Raw genomic sequence first — 19,198 nt, 5'->3', positions numbered from 1 at the left:
TTCACCACTGATTCCGCCCAGCTCAGAACCTGCACATTGCCATTTGAGACAGAGGAGGAGAAGGAAGACCTCCTCCGTGACTGTTCCGGTGGTTCCAGTGCCGGTGGTCCCAGTGCCGGTGGTCCAGAGTTCGGTGGCTCCAAAACACAGGAGGAGGAGAAAGGCTCCCTCTGTAACTGTCCCGGTGGTCCCGAGTCAGGTGGTCCCAGTTCCGGTGGTCCCGAGTCTGGTGGTCCTAGTTCCGGTGATCCTGAGTCCGGTGGTCCCAGTTCCGGTGGTCTTGAGTCTGGTGGTCCGGAGGAGGAAGACTTCCTGCCTCCCCAATGGCCTGGAGGTCGTCCCCGAACAGCCCGCTGTCTCCCTGGAGGTCGTCCCCGAACAGCCCGCTGTCTCCCTGGAGGTCGTCCCCGAACAGCCTGCTGTCTTCCCGGAGGATGTCCCAGAACTCCCCATCATCAGTCCTGCCATGGCCAGGAAGGCTGTGTTCCTTTTTTATGTAGTGGCAGTTCTGCAGGCATGGAGGAAGCAGATGAGTTCTGCTGATCCTGAGACTGTTCATGTCACGCCTGTTGACCCAGAGACTGTTCAGTCCATGTCTGCCGATTCAGAGACTGTGGTCACGTCTGTCGAGCCTTTTCACGTCACGTCTGCCGAGCCTGTGTCTTCGGACAAGATGGCCGCCACAGAGATTGTTCACGTCACGTCTGCCGAGCCTGTATCTTCGGAGAAGATGACCGCCGTCGAACCTGTGTCTTCAGACAAGATGGCCGCCGCCGAGCCAGTGGTGTCTGTTCCAGTTCCTGAGCCGGTGGTGTCTGTTCCAGTTCCTGAGCCGGTGGTGTCTGTTCCAGTTCCTGAGCCGGTGGTGTCTGTTCCAGTTCCTGAGCCGGTGGTGTCTGTTCCTCCGCCGTGGCCGCCCGAGGGGGTCGTCTCCGCCGTGGCCGCCCGATGGACTACCTGTTCCACCCTGGCCACCTGAAGGGTCGTCACCGCCCGAGGGACTATCTGTTCCGCCCTGGTCGCCTAAAGGGTCGTCGCCGCCCGATGAACTGTCATCCCCTGTGTCCATTCCCTCCCATGGTCCTGCCCCCCCCCCCGATCCCCCACAGTTCAACCTCCCTCCTGGACTTTTGTCGAGTTTTGTTTGCTGTCGTGGAGCGTCTGGTAGCCGCTCCGTAGAGGGGGGGTTATGTCACAGTGTCTGTTGTGTTTCCACTGGGTGTCCACTAGAGGTCCCTTCCTTCCTTTCTGTCTCCATTCATCCTGGAACCACATTTCCCATAATCCTTGTTTGTTCCCATCACTTGTGATTACACCCAGCTGTTCCCATTTATGTTGTTAGTGTCTGTGCATAAATACCCTCTTTGTGTTAGTTCATGTTACGGAGTCATTATTGTATTATTGTATGTCACTCGTCAATGCTAAGGTCTGTTCTCGTTGTTGTTCTTGCTTGTTTTGTGTTATTGTTTATTGGACTGATTAAATGGATTTCGACCCTGGCATGGATGACTACGATTCTAATTACTTTGATTTTGACCTTTGCATGGATGATGACGAGTCGGATTGCCCTGATTACCATGTTGCTGCGTTTGGATCCACCCATTTCTCTGCTAGCGATCGTGACACTCTCTGTACTTGAACATCAGAGTTTAGAGTGACAGAATCTCCCTCAGTCACTGACACTGACTTCACTTCATCTGAATCACTAAACACACCTAAATACATTCAAACAAATTAATTTTACCAGCTATACCAGCACCAAACACACCTGAATATATATATATAAAGAGTGCAGTTTGAATTAAAATAGTTTAACTCAAATTAAACAAGTCAAACACATCCATAAATACATCAAATTAAATGAAATCCACTTACAAATTGAGACACACACTGACACACATATACAGAAGACGGCAGCGTTTGACATCATTTTCAAAATGTCTCTGAAAGCAACAAACTCCTCATAGTGCTGTGATGTGATGAACAACAGAAGTTCAGGAAATATACAACTACACACTCCACTTTCTAAAACTCTCAAAGGAAATTGTAAAATCCTTCTAAATCCTGAACAAAGTAGAACACACTGAAAACTGCACATGTCTAATAAGACACACAAAGGTTTGTCGAGTAAAAGGTTAAACTGACCTAAAAAACAGACCAAAGGTTTTACCACAGCTATTAGTGTCAGAGCATGAAACCTGAAGTAAAAAAAAAAAAACAGACAATAGATACTTTTCTGATTTTAGTGGTTTAAAATAATAAATAATATAATGTGTATTTTAATACAGAAGCTATCTCAAGGATCTTCAGTGTGTTTCTGCTTCTCTTGCATACTAAAAAAAACCTTCCTGTGAAATCAACAGATCTTTAACCCACTGTAGAGTTAACAGAAACAACAGGATCACACAACCAAAAATAATGTCTGATGCTGGGATTCATAAAAAAAAAATTAAATACAATGACCTTGAATAGTCTTGCATGCACTATATTAAGGTCACTGCTTTACCCATCTCATCTCATCTCAGTGTGTCCAACTTCATACTTATAAGTTTAGTGGAGACAAACACAATCAGTACAGAGTGAAAGTTGAAGAAATGTTTATTTCACAGCAAATACACAAAACACAGAATATTGATTACAAAACTGTTATAAAGTACAGTACTGTACACTGAAAACGTTTGTAAAAAAAACACACAAAAAAAAAACACTTTAGCATCACATTACATCAACCCACTATTTAACATCACTTAATGACACGGAAGTATTCAGTAGAGAATGTCTCTTTGCAAAATCTTCTTGCCTGGTGATTACATTACAACGTTTAATGTGTAAATACACACACAGTGTGTACCGTATACACTGAGTGACATGACAATAATAAAGATAATCTCAGATTACCATTATGAGATATTTTCCTCAGATCTTCCATCTTGTCATCAATGGAGAAATAAGCTTTCGCTCCTCATGTGCAGTTACAGTTACAGTATGTAGAGTACCAACAAAGACTAAGTTGACCTTTATCCATGATAACCAGCCAAATCCAGTGTCAGCAGAGGGAGCCCTTGGCTAATACACATATTCAACAGGCTACTAAATGCATGTTGCTCTGATTACACATACTTCCTAAGTGAAATCTTGATGGTTGTATGATCTACTTTTCTGAGTTTACTTCTTTCTCTTTGTCCCTTTTTGTCCTGACTCATGGAATAGGATATCATGCTGTATAATAATACTAACAACTAAGCACGCAAACCAGCTCTACTCTCGTCTAGACATGACTGAGTAATGAAGCATTGCTCCAACATGCTCTGTCTGTACAATAACAGACTGTGTGCTCATCATCTCAAAACAACTGTTGAATACTCTGTCTGATCCCGGCTATTTGTCTCCTGTAAGAAAAGAAAGAAAAGAAAGGAAGTCGAGAGAGAGCTAATACTACTATTCATGCTTAATGCAGAAAGATGAAAGAGCAAATTCACAAAATAATATCAGTTATAAAGAAAATGTAGCACAAATGTTCCACAAAGGCTGTTAAAATGGGGAATTAAATATATTAGAGAATTCAATGCATCACTATCAATAGAATCCTACATCTAGTCAAATGAGAGCTTCACTATCATGTAAGAACATGCACAGAATCCACAGAGGAACTGGAACGCGTAATGCACAACCATCAGCAAATCATGAGGTTGATGTGTGAACGCAAACCGTGTTTAAATATGGTAAAAAAAAATGTTTTAATTACCTAGGCCACATGCATCAACAAAATAAGAACAATTATTCATGACGTCTGAGTGTTAAATTATGCAACATCATGCATATAAAAAGCAGCCACAAGCAGATACGCAAACAAACAATACTGACTCAGTGTTTTGCTAACAGCAGACACAAAGATTTAGGTAAATAACAAACGTATCTTACCGTATCTGAAGCTCTGTGTGTGGTAAATGTCGCATCAGTATAACTGACCTCTTCCTCGGTTTTCTGAGCTGTTTAGTAATCAATTTAGAAATTTAGAAATTTGTTGACACTACTTCTGCAAAAATCATACATTGCAACAAGTCGCTAATACTTGCCTTCTTCTTTCGCTCGTTTGCAGTTTTTACAGCAACAATAGATCAACACAGCCCCCGCTATGACCACTACCAGCAATACAACAATTATTAGCGTGAGAAATGAATCACTTGTTCCTGCAACAACAACAACAACAGCCATTACTGTAAAAACAAGGGGGACAAGCAACTCAAATGGATACAGGTGAAAACAATGGGTAACTATGGAAACAAATCAGCACTAGACACCATGGAAACAAATAAACATAACTAAAACACAGGAAACTCTAACTCAGAAATGACAGAAATAAAAAAAATAAAAAAATCTCAGAGCAGAAAGGCAATAAGACTATAGAATATATCCATCAAATGTATGTTGTAATGAGGAAAATGCCAATCAAATGCCTGGTGTGATTAGTAAAATGCTTGAATGTGTACATTGCATTTGAATGTGAGATCAAGTAAAAGATGCAGAGCTTGTTGAATGTTGATGACACACCTGGACACGTCCGACAGATATCAGTGATGTTGAGGTGTTTAGTCTGGTTGATGAATGAATAAGACACGACACAGCTGTATGAATCATCCAGACACTGAATCTCCAGAGGTAGAGAGAGACTGATGCTGAGATCAGACACACTGATGCTGGACAATAAACTGATTCCTTTGTACCAGGAGAGAGTCACATGACTCACATTCAACACTGAACACACCAGTGAACAATTCTGACTAGATGATCTTTCTGACACTGAAGGCTTTTGTGGAGAATCACTGATGACAGGAACAGTTAAAAGCGCTAAAAAAATAAAGACATTTGTTTTAGGAAGAATAAGTCATTAAGATGTCTCTAAAGATTCTCAATATAAAAATACCAATGCATCTTAATATGCTCTAAAACTAATATAATAAGGCATGAACAATGGCAACTTGACAGAAGTTTTTCGATATACGAAATAAGAATAAGAATAATGCAGACACTAACAGCCTTCAATCATCCACATACTAGACCAAAATAAAGAATTTATGATTTACTCACCATAGACAGCAATATTGAAACTCCTGTGTTTGACGGCTCTACTGATGACCTGTAGTTTATAAAGTCCAGAGTGTAATTTGTTGATGTTTGTGATGGTCAGAGATCCTGTCTTCTCATCTATCTTTAATGTGCCGCTGAATCTCTCATTCTCACCACTATCATATATAGAGATGATCCGTTTATAGATTTCAGCAATACGAATTTCTGAATTTTTAAGTCTAAATGTCCACAGTATCTGTTCATCTTTCTGTATTTCAGTAACACCAGTGTTTAAAGTGACAGAATCTCCCTCCATCACTGATATCGTCTCAGTTTCATCTGTATAAACACCAGACACACCTGGAACAAAACAGTCAACACAACATAGTCACAGATTATTAGATATCTTTCAGAGTTTATTTGGAGAGAGACAGAATAAAACATATTTCTTAAACCTAAGATTTTAAACAAAGTATATAAAAGCTAAAGATACAACAACAAAAAAGCATAAAGCTTCATCTGGACATTACGGTCTACACCAATAAGCTGCACCCTAATGAAATAAGATCATCTTAGATCGTCTTACCATTTGCGTTTGCTGAGCTGGTAACAGTATTTGAATGTAGTTGTTGTGTCAGCTTTAAAACTGCAAAATACTTTAACAGTTTAATGAAACAGCTAAAAAATTGCATAAATAATATGATGATACACTGTAACCCCTAATAAGTTGATACTACTCAAATGATTTGAGAAAAGTGATTCCCAGTTGAACTGAGTAATGGGGAAATTGACAACTCTATTTTCAAGAATTTTACATTATATATTATTAAATGTTTTAAAGGACCTCTTAGATCGCACAAGGCCATACCAGGCAGTTTGGAATTCAAATATATTATATTTGTAAGGAAAAGAGTTATAATTATCTAAATATTTGCAATTTTGGATGATTTTGTTATGCCCTTATAAGATTAGTAATTCACCTTACATATCTGCACATGATCTGCACATTTTCTATAATATTTCTGAAAATGTTTATTGATATTGTTATAGTGTCCCATTTTAAGCAGGAAAAACAGCACAAATATTTTTTTCCCCATTTATATTATATTGCGTAGGCATACCATAGAAGATTAAAAGTGTAATTGACCATATCAGAACAATTAAAAGCACACTGTAAAGAACAACAGATACGTTTGTCATGTAGGCTACAAACTTATCTTTCACCCTTTGTCTAATCTACAAGAACTATGAAACAAGACCATTCAAGAACTAAAGACATAAACAAAAATGCATAACTTACCTTCTAAAAGTAAAGAGCAATAAAATAAAGATGTGTAAACCATCTTCTTTAACAGCTCAAACAGTTTGTAGCCTAAGCATAAAACGCAACATTGTGCAACACTATTGTAGTTGTCTACGTCTTTTCTATAGACGGTAAGAAAAGAGATTCGCTTTTCTGATGGAAAAGAAAAAAGAAGCAGGCTAATTATACTTCGAGGGACTCAATTGTGTGCAAATTAAATATTTCAGAGCTGAATAAATTCCGCTGAAAACCGTTGTTTATTTCGTGGCAAAGAGCGCTCATTTACATGATTACGGACCCTGTATTTTGGCAGACAATTCTTAGGGAACCTTTAGGACAGAGTTAGACTCCATTCAGCGTAAGATCCGAATAGCAGGCTCGTTTGAGAAGCGCTTTGCCTGAAATGCAGGCGAGAGTTTGCAGCGAGGGGAGGAGTGAAACCTCCATCAAAGGCGGTCAGATATCACTGCTAGCCTGCTAATATCGTGTTGCTAATACACTGGATGTAATTTAGGTTCTGTTGCTTTTATAAATATGACGAACAAGACAGCAAAAGTATTTAATTACATTCGAAAGACATGTTTGCATATATATTTTTAGAAATATGACAACTATAACTTAACACTGCCAGAGAGTTTAAAAATATTCACACATCATTTAAACACATAAAACAGGATATCAGACATTTTAAAATCAAACATTTTAAAAGAGATCAATAAATATATTTATTTTTTATTTTTTACCAAAGCATTAAGTTTTGTCACCAGAAAGTCGTTTCTCATCCTGCTTTAAAGCCGGTGCACACTGTACGATTTTGGCCATGATTTAGCCATCTGAGACAAATTTAGCAAATCCTAATTCTTCTGATCCTAGGCTAAAATCAGTTGTGTGCCATTTGCATCAGACGTTCAGTCTGAGACTGAGACTATGCGTACCCTGATATCAGCAACGGTTTGACTTTCAGAGTTGCCAATTCCATGTATTATGCAAGACTTTGGGCTAATTTTTTCAAGAAGTTGCTTAGAAATTAATTGAGATAATTAAAATTGGTCAAATTGTAAATCAATCAAATATTTGATATTCTTAAAGGTAGGTTGACAATTTTGGTTAGATACCCAGGACCAGATGTGATGAATGAAGACCCGGAGCCATAATTATAACAAATTGAAGAAAAAGTTTACTGAAGAATAGTTTGCAGTTTCATCAGCAGAATCCAGCTTCAGGTCTCTCAAGGAGTTCATAGGCCGTCTGCATACATTCCATTTACATCCACAATTATACCTTAAGTAGTCACTACAGGTTAAATAATTGGCTAGAGTAGTTAAACAGTGAATTTCCACACATGAACAGATAGTCAGGAGCACATCGGCATCGAGTATATGCTGACACCAAAGCCTCTGACTTAGGCTTGAAGTGAACTTCCAGGTCACCGGACTGACATCCTAGATGCCAGATTGTCGAGCACAACAAGTCATCTCATCTCCCCAAGGTGCAAGGTGTTCACCTCAGAAGTCCAGAATCTGTAACGCACACACAAAGATACACAGGATGAACAGCTTCTCTAAGGTTGAAGTTGGTTAAGCGAGAGCTCTAATCAAACACTATCCCCAAAACAGACAGATAAGTTGTACTTTTCTCTCAGTGAGAAGTACAGACTTGTGTGCTCTCAAAAAAATATGGAGAGCGCACATTTCATTAAAGGGGTCATATAATGCCATTTTTGTACAAGCTAATATGATTCTTTAGGGTCTAAATTAAAAGTTTGTAATATACTTTAATTAAAAATTCTCATTAGTATTGTAAGAAAACACTCATTTTACCTGGTCAAAAACAGCTCTGTTTTCAGCACGCCGTTTAAGTGCATGTGTCTTTAAATGATAATGAGCTTTGCTCACCCCGCCCCTCTGTTCTGTACGTACACCGTTTATAACACAATAACCATAACGCGTTGTTCATTATAAACGTGGGATTATGAATTATATTGAGAACGTCGTACATAGAAAACATGCCGTAATGTACCCTGAGTGTAAACCTTAGCCGCATTCATCGTGAAGCGTGCTTGCAAAGATTAATATAAAGATTAATATAAAGGTTAATAAAACGTTACACTCACTTCTTCTGGAGGTGCAGCAGGAACACGAATAGTTGGTACCAATCCTTTTTTCAGGAGCAGCTTCTTAGCAAAAACAGCTTTACTGACCCTCGTTTATAAAGCAGTCTGGTGTGTGAAATGATTTGCGCAAACATGAAAGCATTGACGTTGATCGTGGGGAATATTCCCTTCGAAAACAAAACTCAGCCACTGCGTCTTCAGCGGTTCGGATTTAGGAACATCAAAAAGACTGCTGTGTTCCTTATTACACCCAAGAAGAGAACACCACAATCACTTAGACACCATTCTGCTCATAGACAGTGCTCCAGCGTATCAACAATGACGCGCAGACTATGATTGACACGCTGCTGTCAATCAACAATCGTGGGAGGGGCGTCGATTTTGTGACGTCACAAAATCGAACGGCTTGATTTGAGACAGGGGAAAACATATAAGAGGATTAAAAAAAAAAAAAACACTGGATGGATTTATATAATTTTATGATGGTTGTGTACAGGCACTGCCAACACACATTTCAGTATAATAAACTTGTAAAAGTGCATGTACCATTATATGACCCCTTTAAGCAGACTACATAAAATCTCATAAACTTGAAGTCATTCAAATAATTTAATATTTAGACAGATAAAAATTGATTAATAACTTACTAACAACCACTCAAAAGATATACATTGAAGCGGCAGTGCGGCAATCCAACTCTTCACAAGTTAGCAATACATATGCATGAGATCCCACCTTCCCTTCAAAACATCTCCAAAGCCACGTCATCTTCAGAACACATGAACTCACACCGCAGTGTCACAAGGTTAAATTACCTCATGTCTCAAACAACATAACATTACAATAATAATGGGTGCACGGAGGTAATGAAATACATATGTTGACAGACAGGTAGGACATCCTATCATTGCATTTTTTGGTCCTGAGATTTCTACAAAAAATATATGTACATGTTTTTATATTTAGACGACTTCTATTATTGATTGCTATCAGGAGTTTCAACCAGTATAACAAAAAGTGTTTATAATAGATTGCCCTCCCACTACCTCTATTGCTGCTATGATGGTCTCCATTACGTTCGGCCCAGTTTGTTGTTAGGATGACAGTCTAAAAAATTACATTTTAGCCTGGTTTACCAATCACAAAATGATGGCCAACCAAAACCAATAGAAATGGCGGGCTTACTGTTCACAGGGAGTTTCCCAATTTTGCGGCGTTTTTCAACCTCTTTGGCTGCTTGGCTAAAATCGAGTGGGAGATTCAGAAAAGCACTGAGAGAGATTGCCTACATATGAATGCAAGGGATTTGCTGTAAACTAGCAGTTATTTAACGTTTCATTTGTGTGAACTGAATTCTGAAAGCGATTCCAGTGCTATCGTTCCTCTGTGTTATCATCATACAGTGGTTGTAGTGTTTGGGCTAATCTTTTCCATTTAGAAGGATTTTTTCAAACTACATTTTTATAGTTATCCTTATAGTTATCATCCTTGATGTGAACGGGCCTTTGGTGTTTATAGTACGAAATGCAGTGAGCTTAATGAAAGCAGTTCACACAGAATGCTTTTTTAATCTTAGAAACACGAGACGCAGTGCAATGAATGGAATGAAAAAACGTGCAGTTCAGTCCACGTGAAAGATGAAGATCATGACCGGCAAAGCCGATTTGGCTCTTATAAACATTGTTGTATTTATATTTTCAACATTAGTTTGCAGTTAGGCTGTTTAGTGTTTGCTCTGTTGTTAAAGTTGAGGGACAATCCGTCCTGTTCTTTAACCCACCAAACCACTCACCCATCCACCCACACACACACACTCTACGGATGTACCCTATACAATCAGTAGCCTTAGGTAAGACCACAGAACATCTCACTTTGACTCAGTAACTTAGTTGGAAAGTGCCACTGTGCATGAAAAGCATCTTTATTTTGATCGCTGCAAACAAAGAAAAAAAATGTACAGTGTTCAAGAAATGTGCAACACAAAATGCACAAAACTGAGAAATTGCATTGCATACTGAAACTGACTTTACATTTGCACACTGAATTTAAGTATATTTATTCCATTTGTGATGTACAGCTGTTTTTGTCCATACATAGAAAGTAAATGGGATCCAAAACTTTAACCACTTTTGACTTTAATTGTATGATTGTCATTTATGTAAATATCTTCTGATTAAGAATATTACGATTCTTATTAAGATTACATGAAAGTAATGTTCATTTTTGAGTGAAATGTACCTGTAAGAGAATGGAAAAAAATTGTCTGTGTTGCGAGACTGGCATTTCCTCCATCTCTCACTTTCAAACCACATCCTGTGAGACTCATGTGAAGTCATGTAATGAAAAACCAAGAAAAAGCATCAGATTCTCAAAAAAAATTGTATTTACAAAAACATAGGCTATACAACAATAAATTATACCTTAGTTTTTATAGGCTACTTGCATTAAACAAAATCAAAACAATGAAAAAATAAGTAAAATACAAAAATAGTCAATTTTATAGTGTAGAAGAAAGAGAACCTCTTGTTTTACATGCATTGGACATTTGAATATTGAAATAATAAATGATATAAACCGTTTCGTATTAAAAACAGGTTAGGTTATATAATAATGCCTTGGGAAATATGTTTTGATATATTTTGAGTAAGACAGAACAAGCAATAAAATAAGCTGAAAATAACAAAAATAAAATCAAGGTATTTTATTTGGGCATTTTTATGGAAATAGCTATTATTTGTTGGTAGCCTATATGCTAAACTCAAAAACATGTTTTTAAATTTCCACAAATTAGCTTTATGTCAAATACTGAATAGACACCATGAATTGATAACTAGACATAAATGGAAACGGCCCAAGGTCAATCCATACTATACATGCTGAGTTTAGAGTCAAGAAACCCCTGCTTTGCTGTCACTAAAAATGTGCCAAAAAACATGTTTATCAGTCAGTTATTACAGTTATTAAACAAACTGTTGGAGTGGAGTTAACACAAGGTCAAGTAAACACTTCAGCTATATCAAATAAAAAATATGCAAATTCAACGACTTTTATGATCTACCTAACATGCAAATACAACGACTTTTATGATCTACCTAAAATTCTGGTTATGAATGACGTTTATGCAAAACAACCATAAAAAAATAAATAAAATAAAAATAAATAAAAAATTGCATGTCATAAAATCTAAATCTACAATCTAAACTTATTCCAAATGCAAATTCTCACCAAAAAAAGTGACTAACTTTTAACTTTTTTATTATTATTTTTTATTCATAATGACAAAGGCAATGTGAATGCATGAATATTTCTTCCTCACTCACACTCTGGACTACATTTCCCACGTTCCCAGACATTAAATGTTCAGTTTTCAGATAATAAAATTCACATATTAAAGTGAATTAAATGTAATAATAATAATTATAATAATAATAATAATTATAATAATAAGTAGTAGTAAATGGTGGTCTAATTATTTTATGGTTTTATACTGCTTATATGGCAGAAAATATGGTCATGCAATATATGTTATTAGATGGACTTGAACTTCCATAAACCAGTCGAGTAGTGGTCTGGGTTCAAACATTCCGACATGCAAAGTGCAGCATTGACATGACGTGACGTGACGTGACTGGAAAGAAAGCGAGGCTTCATTGATCACGTGTTTCTGAAAACAATACTCATGAGAAATAGCTCTGCGTCTCGATAAGCACGCTTCGAAGCTTCAGTGTCACATGTAACATCACTATCTTCAGCGTCTCCAGTTCGTCTACCTGTGTGTATTATAAGATTACCTTACCGCCATCAAGTCGAGGTATGTGTATCCTTGGTCATCTCCCTCCCCATCAACATCCCCGATCTCCACCATCAAACTGCAAAAAGAGTAGGCTAACCAAACGGCAACAGAACAGAAGCGCCTCAGTTGCAACAATTGGGAACAATTCTAATCTGTTAATTATTTTCATTAAAAAATTACTCTTCCGTAGTGATTAAAAGTTCAAGAGGAGCATATAATCTAATCGTGCCAAGTTCAATTGATTCAGTTTCAAAAGCTTAGTTTATCTTGAAGAGTTCAGGAACAGCACATAACGGAATTAAAGTCCAACTGAAATCAAAATTGACCCTATTTACTTTGTTAGTGCATATTAGTCTTGTGGTGAAAAATTATCTGTGCAAGTTAATACATAATGGAATGGCGTTCCTTCTCTGATGATGTAGGTTTGACGGCTTGGGTTGGGAAACGCTTAACCACTCCCCTCAAACCGTTACGCCCGTTTCACACATACTCCGTGTGCAGTGCGTATGCGGTGCGTATTTTTTTACGTACCCATGTTAACAGGTTAGAGCTTTCACACTGCACGCGGATGCGGTCCGTCGATCCGTTCCAGGTGCGGTGCGTATACAGCAGTGCAGAGATCGTTTCCGCACAGAGTCTATTTTTGCTGTGCTGCACGCTGAAATAAAGTGATCAAAATGAACACAGATTGACCTGAAAATGTAGTAATTTCACCATAAATGCGATTAATTAAATAAAATGTAGTAATCTCACCATAAATGTTTTTAATTAAATACTACTTTTTTCACTTTAAGATCGGGGTAAAGCAAGGACAGCTACAATTTACCTCAACAAGGCGACATAATGAGCAACACTTGTCTCATTCGTGGAGGTGGAAAAACAAGTTCTTTGTGACATGCAAGATTTACTGTATTAAAATTTAAATGAAAAAGAAAAGGCATGAGAGTCGGCTGTTTTTGTCAATTTTAAGTTTTAATTTAAAATGTTTGCGATTTAATATAAGTAGGCTACATGGTTAAATATTTGACCACTTGCTTGAGCAACTTAATATAAGTAGAAGTAATGCATTGAATAATAGGCTGACGTGCATACGTCTATTATAGAGTGTATATGTGTACAAAGAGCATCGCAATGCTGAGACGTTAAGACCGGCGCAAATCAAGGGAAAATACAATTTACTTCAACAAGTCAACATAATGAACACACTCGTCTCATTCGTGGAGGTGGAAAAACAAGTTGTGACATGCAAGATTTATTGTATAAAGATTTAAATTATGCAAAAGAAAGGGTAAGTCTGCTGTTTTTGTCAATTTTAAGTTTTAATTTAAATGTAGGCTATGCGATTTTAATATAAGTAGCCTACATGGTAAAATATTTTACCACTTGCTTGAGCAACTTAATATATAATTATAGAAGTAATGCATTTAATAATATGTTGTTTAAATTGTGTTTAAACGTGAATACGTCTATTAAAGAGTGTATATGTGTACAAAGAGAATCGCAATGCTGACAAAAAAAATATTTTTAAATAAAAGTTGCTGATAACTTCTGGATTTGAAATACAAATAGTGAGTAGGCTATGTATTGTGGTATAGCCTACAGCAGCGGATCAGTTACGCACTGCAAACGCAGCATATGTGAAAGCACTATTGCGCGTGCTGCTCCTGCACTGTATACGCACTGCAACACGCACCGCATACGCACTGCACACGGAGTATGTGTGAAACGGGCGTTAGTCTGCTATGAGCGCGAGAGGAGGAGGGCTAAAGTAAAACCCTGCCCTCTGTTCAATATTCCGTTTCACTGGGAAATACGTCACAACATTGGAGAAAAGTCGTTTGCAACTTCCGGTTCACGCGGACTTTAAAATGATTCACTGTGGCTCGAAACCAGGGGGGCAGCGTTCCGGAAAACATTGAAGCTTCCCCGGGCGCCGCCATTGATTAGCAGACCATCACCTGCTGTTAGCAACCCATTCATTTTGGCGTCACTTTGACAGCGAATAACTTTACATCCGAGGCGTTTAAAGACTCAATTTGTCCATTTTTTATTTCTAAAGAAACACGAAAATGTATAAAAGGCTCCATTACCTTGTATCTTACGTTATTGCCCCGTAGAAGCCGTTTATGTAAAAATAGGCTAACGATTGCGTCATAACCACGCGACTCTCTGTCGCACAGTAGAGAATTACCGTATGGACAGGAGGAGAAGCTCGCGGGCAATCGGGGGGACGTGGAGGCAAAATGACAAAGTAATTAATCAGAATACTTAGCAAAAGTTGCTCCTGCTCCTAGCTCATGGACACCTCCTACTCACGCTCTCCGTCTCTGCAAGTTTCGAAAGGGAATGATTCAGATTTCTCTTGGCACAGCTACTAGAAGACAGACAGGTTGCTAACGTCACATCTGTAGCAGCCCGGTTGAATAAAAGAAATTTGCTCTCTCACTGATGTTGTCGGTTTATTGTCCATAATGCCTTCACAATGCCATCAGAACACCTTCACAACACCTTCACAACACCGTAAGAGCTAAAACAGATAAATTAACATTATTGGAATTTGTAAATAATTCACGTACATATAGATGAAACAAAACAGTAGTCGATATAGCAACAAAATTACGAAATTAGTACTAACATTTACCATAAACAACTTAAATTACTCATAAATCAAACAAAACATATAAAAACATTCTTAAAGACAGGATATGCTATGTAACATTATACAAATGCATAAATATACATGATGTATACCTTGTACTCCTTTCCAACCAGGTGCTAAACAACAGACACAAAAATAAAATAAAATAAAATAAAACCAAACAGCGACTAGATGCCTAAATTCACTTAAAGGTGACCCTAAAACTAGAATTCAGATCCGTGAATCCGTGACCGCATGGTTCCGTGTCTCCGTCCGTCAGCAATCTGAATGTGTGCGCACTCTCTGTGCGCAAGCGATCTGTTAGCCTTTCCGGCAAGCCGCCTTTCAAAATAAAGGTCTCTATAGGTTAAATAAATAAGAGTGCAAAGTAAACTTCCAAAATATAATAAACACAATATTAAGAATATTAAACTAATATTAAGAAATATAGTATTACGATAATATCAGAATAATATATTAATACCCAAAACTAAATCAAATAACTGAGGGTTATTTACACTCCCACCAAATCATGAGTGACTACAAATCTCAAACTTTAATCATGAATGATTTCTAAAATGAATTACCCATGTTTAAGGCTAGATGTAAAAGAAAAACAAACATATTCTACTATGAACTGCATAAATCAAAGGATATGTCATGAAGTTCAGGCTGCTTCTAGCAGCAGGACCAGCTTCTGCACTGGGCGATCAACTATTGAAGGCTTGTTCAGACGTTTACCATCCTTCCCCAGTTTTTTGTCTCCAAAACGTATCTTCACTCTTCTTACCAAGCCATCCTTGCCAACTACAGTCTCAATAACTTCTGCCAAGCGCCACTCATTCCTGGGCAGATCGTCTGCCTTCTCCAAGACTATATCTCCAACTTGCATGTTCCTTCTTGGTGTAAGCCAGCATTGTCTGGTTGCAATTTTAGACACATACTCCTTCTGCCAACGGCCCCAAAATTGCTCCGCTAAGTATTGGACATGGCGCCATCTCTTGCGAGCATATACGTCTTCTCTAACAAACTTGCCAGGGGGTGGTAGAGCTTGGGTAGTTTTCAAAGTGAGCAAGTGATTTGGGGTAAGGGGCTCAGGACTTTTAGGATCATTCAGATTCTCTACTGTGAGTGGTCGGCTATTTACAAGGGCCATAGCCTCATAAAAGAAGGTCCGAAGGGAAGAATCATCAAGCCTTCCAGAAGATAAAGACAGAGTGGCATGAAGAACACTTCTCACAGTTCTAATCTGTCTCTCCCAAACTCCTCCTGTGTGACTTGAATGGGGTGCGTTGAAGACAAAGTCACATTGTTTTTCTGCTAAGAACGCTACCAGATGATTGGTGTCAATCTCTTTCATGGCCTTAGCAAACTCATTCTTAGCTCCAATGAAATTACTGCCTTGGTCGCACCTTATTTGACGAACTGCTCCTCTGATAGCGATGAAACAACGCAGGCCGTTGATAAAGGCGTCCGTGGACATGTCATCCAGCATCTCAACATGGACGGCTCTGCAACAGAAACAGGTAAAGAGAAGTCCATACCTCTTGTACGATTTACGGCCTTGTCTGGTGATGAATGGACCAAAAACATCCATTCCGCAATACGTGAATGGAGGGGATGGATCTATACGCTCTGAGGGCAGGCTGGCCATTTTTTGCTCTTCTGTGGGTCTGCGAAGTTTACGACATCTCACACACCGTCGTACAAAGGAGGCTACAGTCCTATTTACTCCCGTCATCCAAAATCCTCTTGATCTGATCTCATTTATAGTTAAGCCTTTTCCTTGATGTTCAGTTTTTTCATGACAATCAGCGATCAGAAGTTTTGTAAGATGGTGTTCCTTTGGAATTATTACTGGATATTTAATGGAGTTAGGGACAGAAGAATTACAAAGCCTTCCTCCCACCTTGAGCAATCCGTCGTGGTCGACAAAGGCGTCTAGATTGCATAGCCTGTTGTTGCGTGGGAGTTGCTTGCCCTTACGGAGTAAGGCTATCTCTTCTGCATACATCTGACTCTGTAAGTCCTTGATGATGATGCACTTAGCATCCTCACGTTCTGCCACTGTACTGTGGTCACTTGACTTGTCCTTCCTGACTCTACGAAGTAGACGTGCAACTGCTTGGATGACTTTGGATCATGAGGACAACTTTGTGAGACGGTTGGATAAGCAGGAATACTGTACCGTTTGCGTGTTTAGTGACTGAGCCTTCTTGACCTCTGGGTCTCCAATTGGAAGTTGTGTGTTAACATCCACAGGGGGAGCCATTTGCCTTTCCCACAAGACATTCGGTCCTCTGAACCAGCTGGAAGTGACAAGATCATTGACACTCATACCTCGTGATGCATAGTCGGCTGGATTTTCATCTGAGGGAATGTATCGCCACTGTTGAGGAGTTGTACTGTGATGAATTCTCTGAACTCGATTTGCGACGAACGTGTGGAAGCGGCGAGCTTCGTTGTTTATATAGCCTAACACCACCTGAGAGTCAGTCCAGAAATATGCCTCTGCATCTGCAAGGTTCATTTCTTCCTTTAACAAATCATTCACTGCAACTGACACAACCGCAGCGGTCAACTCTAACCGAGGGATTGTAGTGACCTTAAGTGGGGCTACTCTAGATTTTGCCATGAGCAAAGCACAATGGACGTCACCTTGTTCGTTCTCAAGCCTAAGGTATGAGCACTGGCCATATCCTCTTGTGCTGGCGTCTGAGAAGTGATGAATTTCTCTCTTTGTGATTCTCTGAAATCCAGCAGGCACAATACAACGAGGCACCTTGATCTTCTCTAAGTTTTCTAGATCGGCCTTCCAATGCTCCCACCTTGGTCGCAAACTATCAGGTAAAGGATCATCCCAGCCCACGCCATTTCTGCACATTTCTTGCAGAACAGCCTTTCCTTTGAGCAAGAATGGTGCAAGAAACCCTAGGGGGTCGAACAATGAGGCCACTATAGACAGTATGCCTCTACGGGTTGCTGGCTGGTCCCTTAGGTTGACACGAAATCTGAAGTTATCATGTTCCAGTTGCCAGTAAATGCCCAAGGCTCTTTCCAAAGGCTGGTCAGTGAGGGACAGATCGACAGCTGTAACATCCACAGCACACTCAGAGGGTGGTATGCTCTCCAAAACTGCCTTGTTGTTGGACACAAACTTATGCAATCTTAAACCTCCTAGTGCGCAAACCTGGCGAGCTTCTCGCGCCGACTGGATGGCCTTCTCTACACATTCAACACTGGAGACTCCATCATCCATGTAGAAATCTCGCATAATGAATTGTGAACCTAGGGGGTACAGATGTTCACCTTCTCTTGCAAGATGTTTCAGTCCGTAGTTAGCGCAACCAGGGGACGACGAGGCACCGAATAGATGTACTCTCATGCGAAATGTTTGAGGCTGTGAGTCGAAATCTCCATTTCTCCACCATAGAAATCGTAAGTAATCTCGATCTGCTTCGTCAACATGGAACTGGTGAAACATCCTCTCAATATCACACGTCAAGGCCACTGGATACCGTCTGAACCGCAAAAGAATTCCAATCAGGTTGTTCATCAGGTCAGGGCCTGTAAGTAGATGATCGTTCAAGCTGGACCCCTTGTATCTGGCAGAGCAGTCGAAGACTACGCGTAATTTCCCAGTTACAGAAGGGATCTCCTTAATAGATACTCTGTGACACATGCTAACACCGCTTTGTGACTCATAATGTGTCAAGGAAGGGCCCACGATGCTCCATCCGAGATCCGTGCGAACAGCATATGGCTCATTGTCAGCTCCAAGAATCACTTCCCTGGGTGCTAAAGCTCTGGGACAATTATATCCCAATAATAGACCAACTTCACAGTCTTGAAGCAGGGGAATTCTGTCTGCCAGAGGAGCAAGATGTTTCCAACACCTGGCAGTCTCACTGGTAGGGATATGGGCGCGATCCACAGGGATACATTCCTTAGTGTATGCAGGGGGAAGTTCTAGAATTACCGTAGAATTAAAACCTCTGACTCGAAGACCGGAAACTCTTTCACTTGATATCAACGAATCTCTTCCAACCATGGTAGTGAGCCTAAGTGTCACTGGGCATGAGTCAACCTTTAGACAAGAGTGCAAAGTAAACTTCCAAAATATAATAAACACAATATTAAGAATATTAAACTAATATTAAGAAATATAGTATTACGATAATATCAGAATAATATATTAATACCCAAAACTAAATCAAATAACTGAGGGTTATTTACAACATCTACGTCGTCAAGCTCAGTTTGAGTCTGCGCAGTACGCTCGAC

At 39.2% G+C, this 19,198-nt stretch overlaps 2 protein-coding genes across 8 annotated transcripts in view; both read right to left on the bottom strand.

Annotated features, from left to right (window-relative positions):
* The window catches only part of LOC309475638 (CD48 antigen-like), a 97,380-nt gene that overhangs the window by 39,639 nt on the left and 38,543 nt on the right, over nt 1-19,198 (bottom strand). The gene's annotated exons all lie outside the window — the stretch shown is intronic.
* The window catches only part of LOC309475633 (uncharacterized protein), an 80,652-nt gene that overhangs the window by 32,300 nt on the left and 29,154 nt on the right, over nt 1-19,198 (bottom strand). Inside the window, exons 1-7 of one of the 5 annotated variants that reach the window (XM_082138506.1) lie at nt 6,368-6,754; nt 5,654-5,713; nt 5,089-5,427; nt 4,552-4,848; nt 4,077-4,190; nt 3,922-3,989; nt 2,581-3,389 (exon numbers count right to left, since the gene is read on the bottom strand). In XM_082138506.1, the coding sequence (XP_081994632.1) occupies nt 3,339-3,389; nt 3,922-3,989; nt 4,077-4,190; nt 4,552-4,848; nt 5,089-5,427; nt 5,654-5,713; nt 6,368-6,410 (972 nt within the window). In that variant the 5' untranslated portion in view covers nt 6,411-6,754 and the 3' untranslated portion in view covers nt 2,581-3,338. Of the gene's footprint in view, nt 1-2,580; nt 3,390-3,921; nt 3,990-4,076; nt 4,191-4,551; nt 4,849-5,088; nt 5,428-5,653; nt 6,756-19,198 lie in introns of those variants that run through there. The other 4 variants (XR_014197741.1, XM_082138505.1, XM_082138507.1 and 1 more) reach the window with 4 other exon arrangements.

Source organism: Leuciscus leuciscus (genome assembly GCF_965113295.1).
Source record: "Leuciscus leuciscus genome assembly, chromosome: 15".
NCBI classification, from domain to species: domain Eukaryota; kingdom Metazoa; phylum Chordata; class Actinopteri; order Cypriniformes; family Leuciscidae; genus Leuciscus; species Leuciscus leuciscus.
Note: the sequence above shows the minus strand (reverse complement) of the source record. Positions and strands in the feature narration are given on the sequence as shown.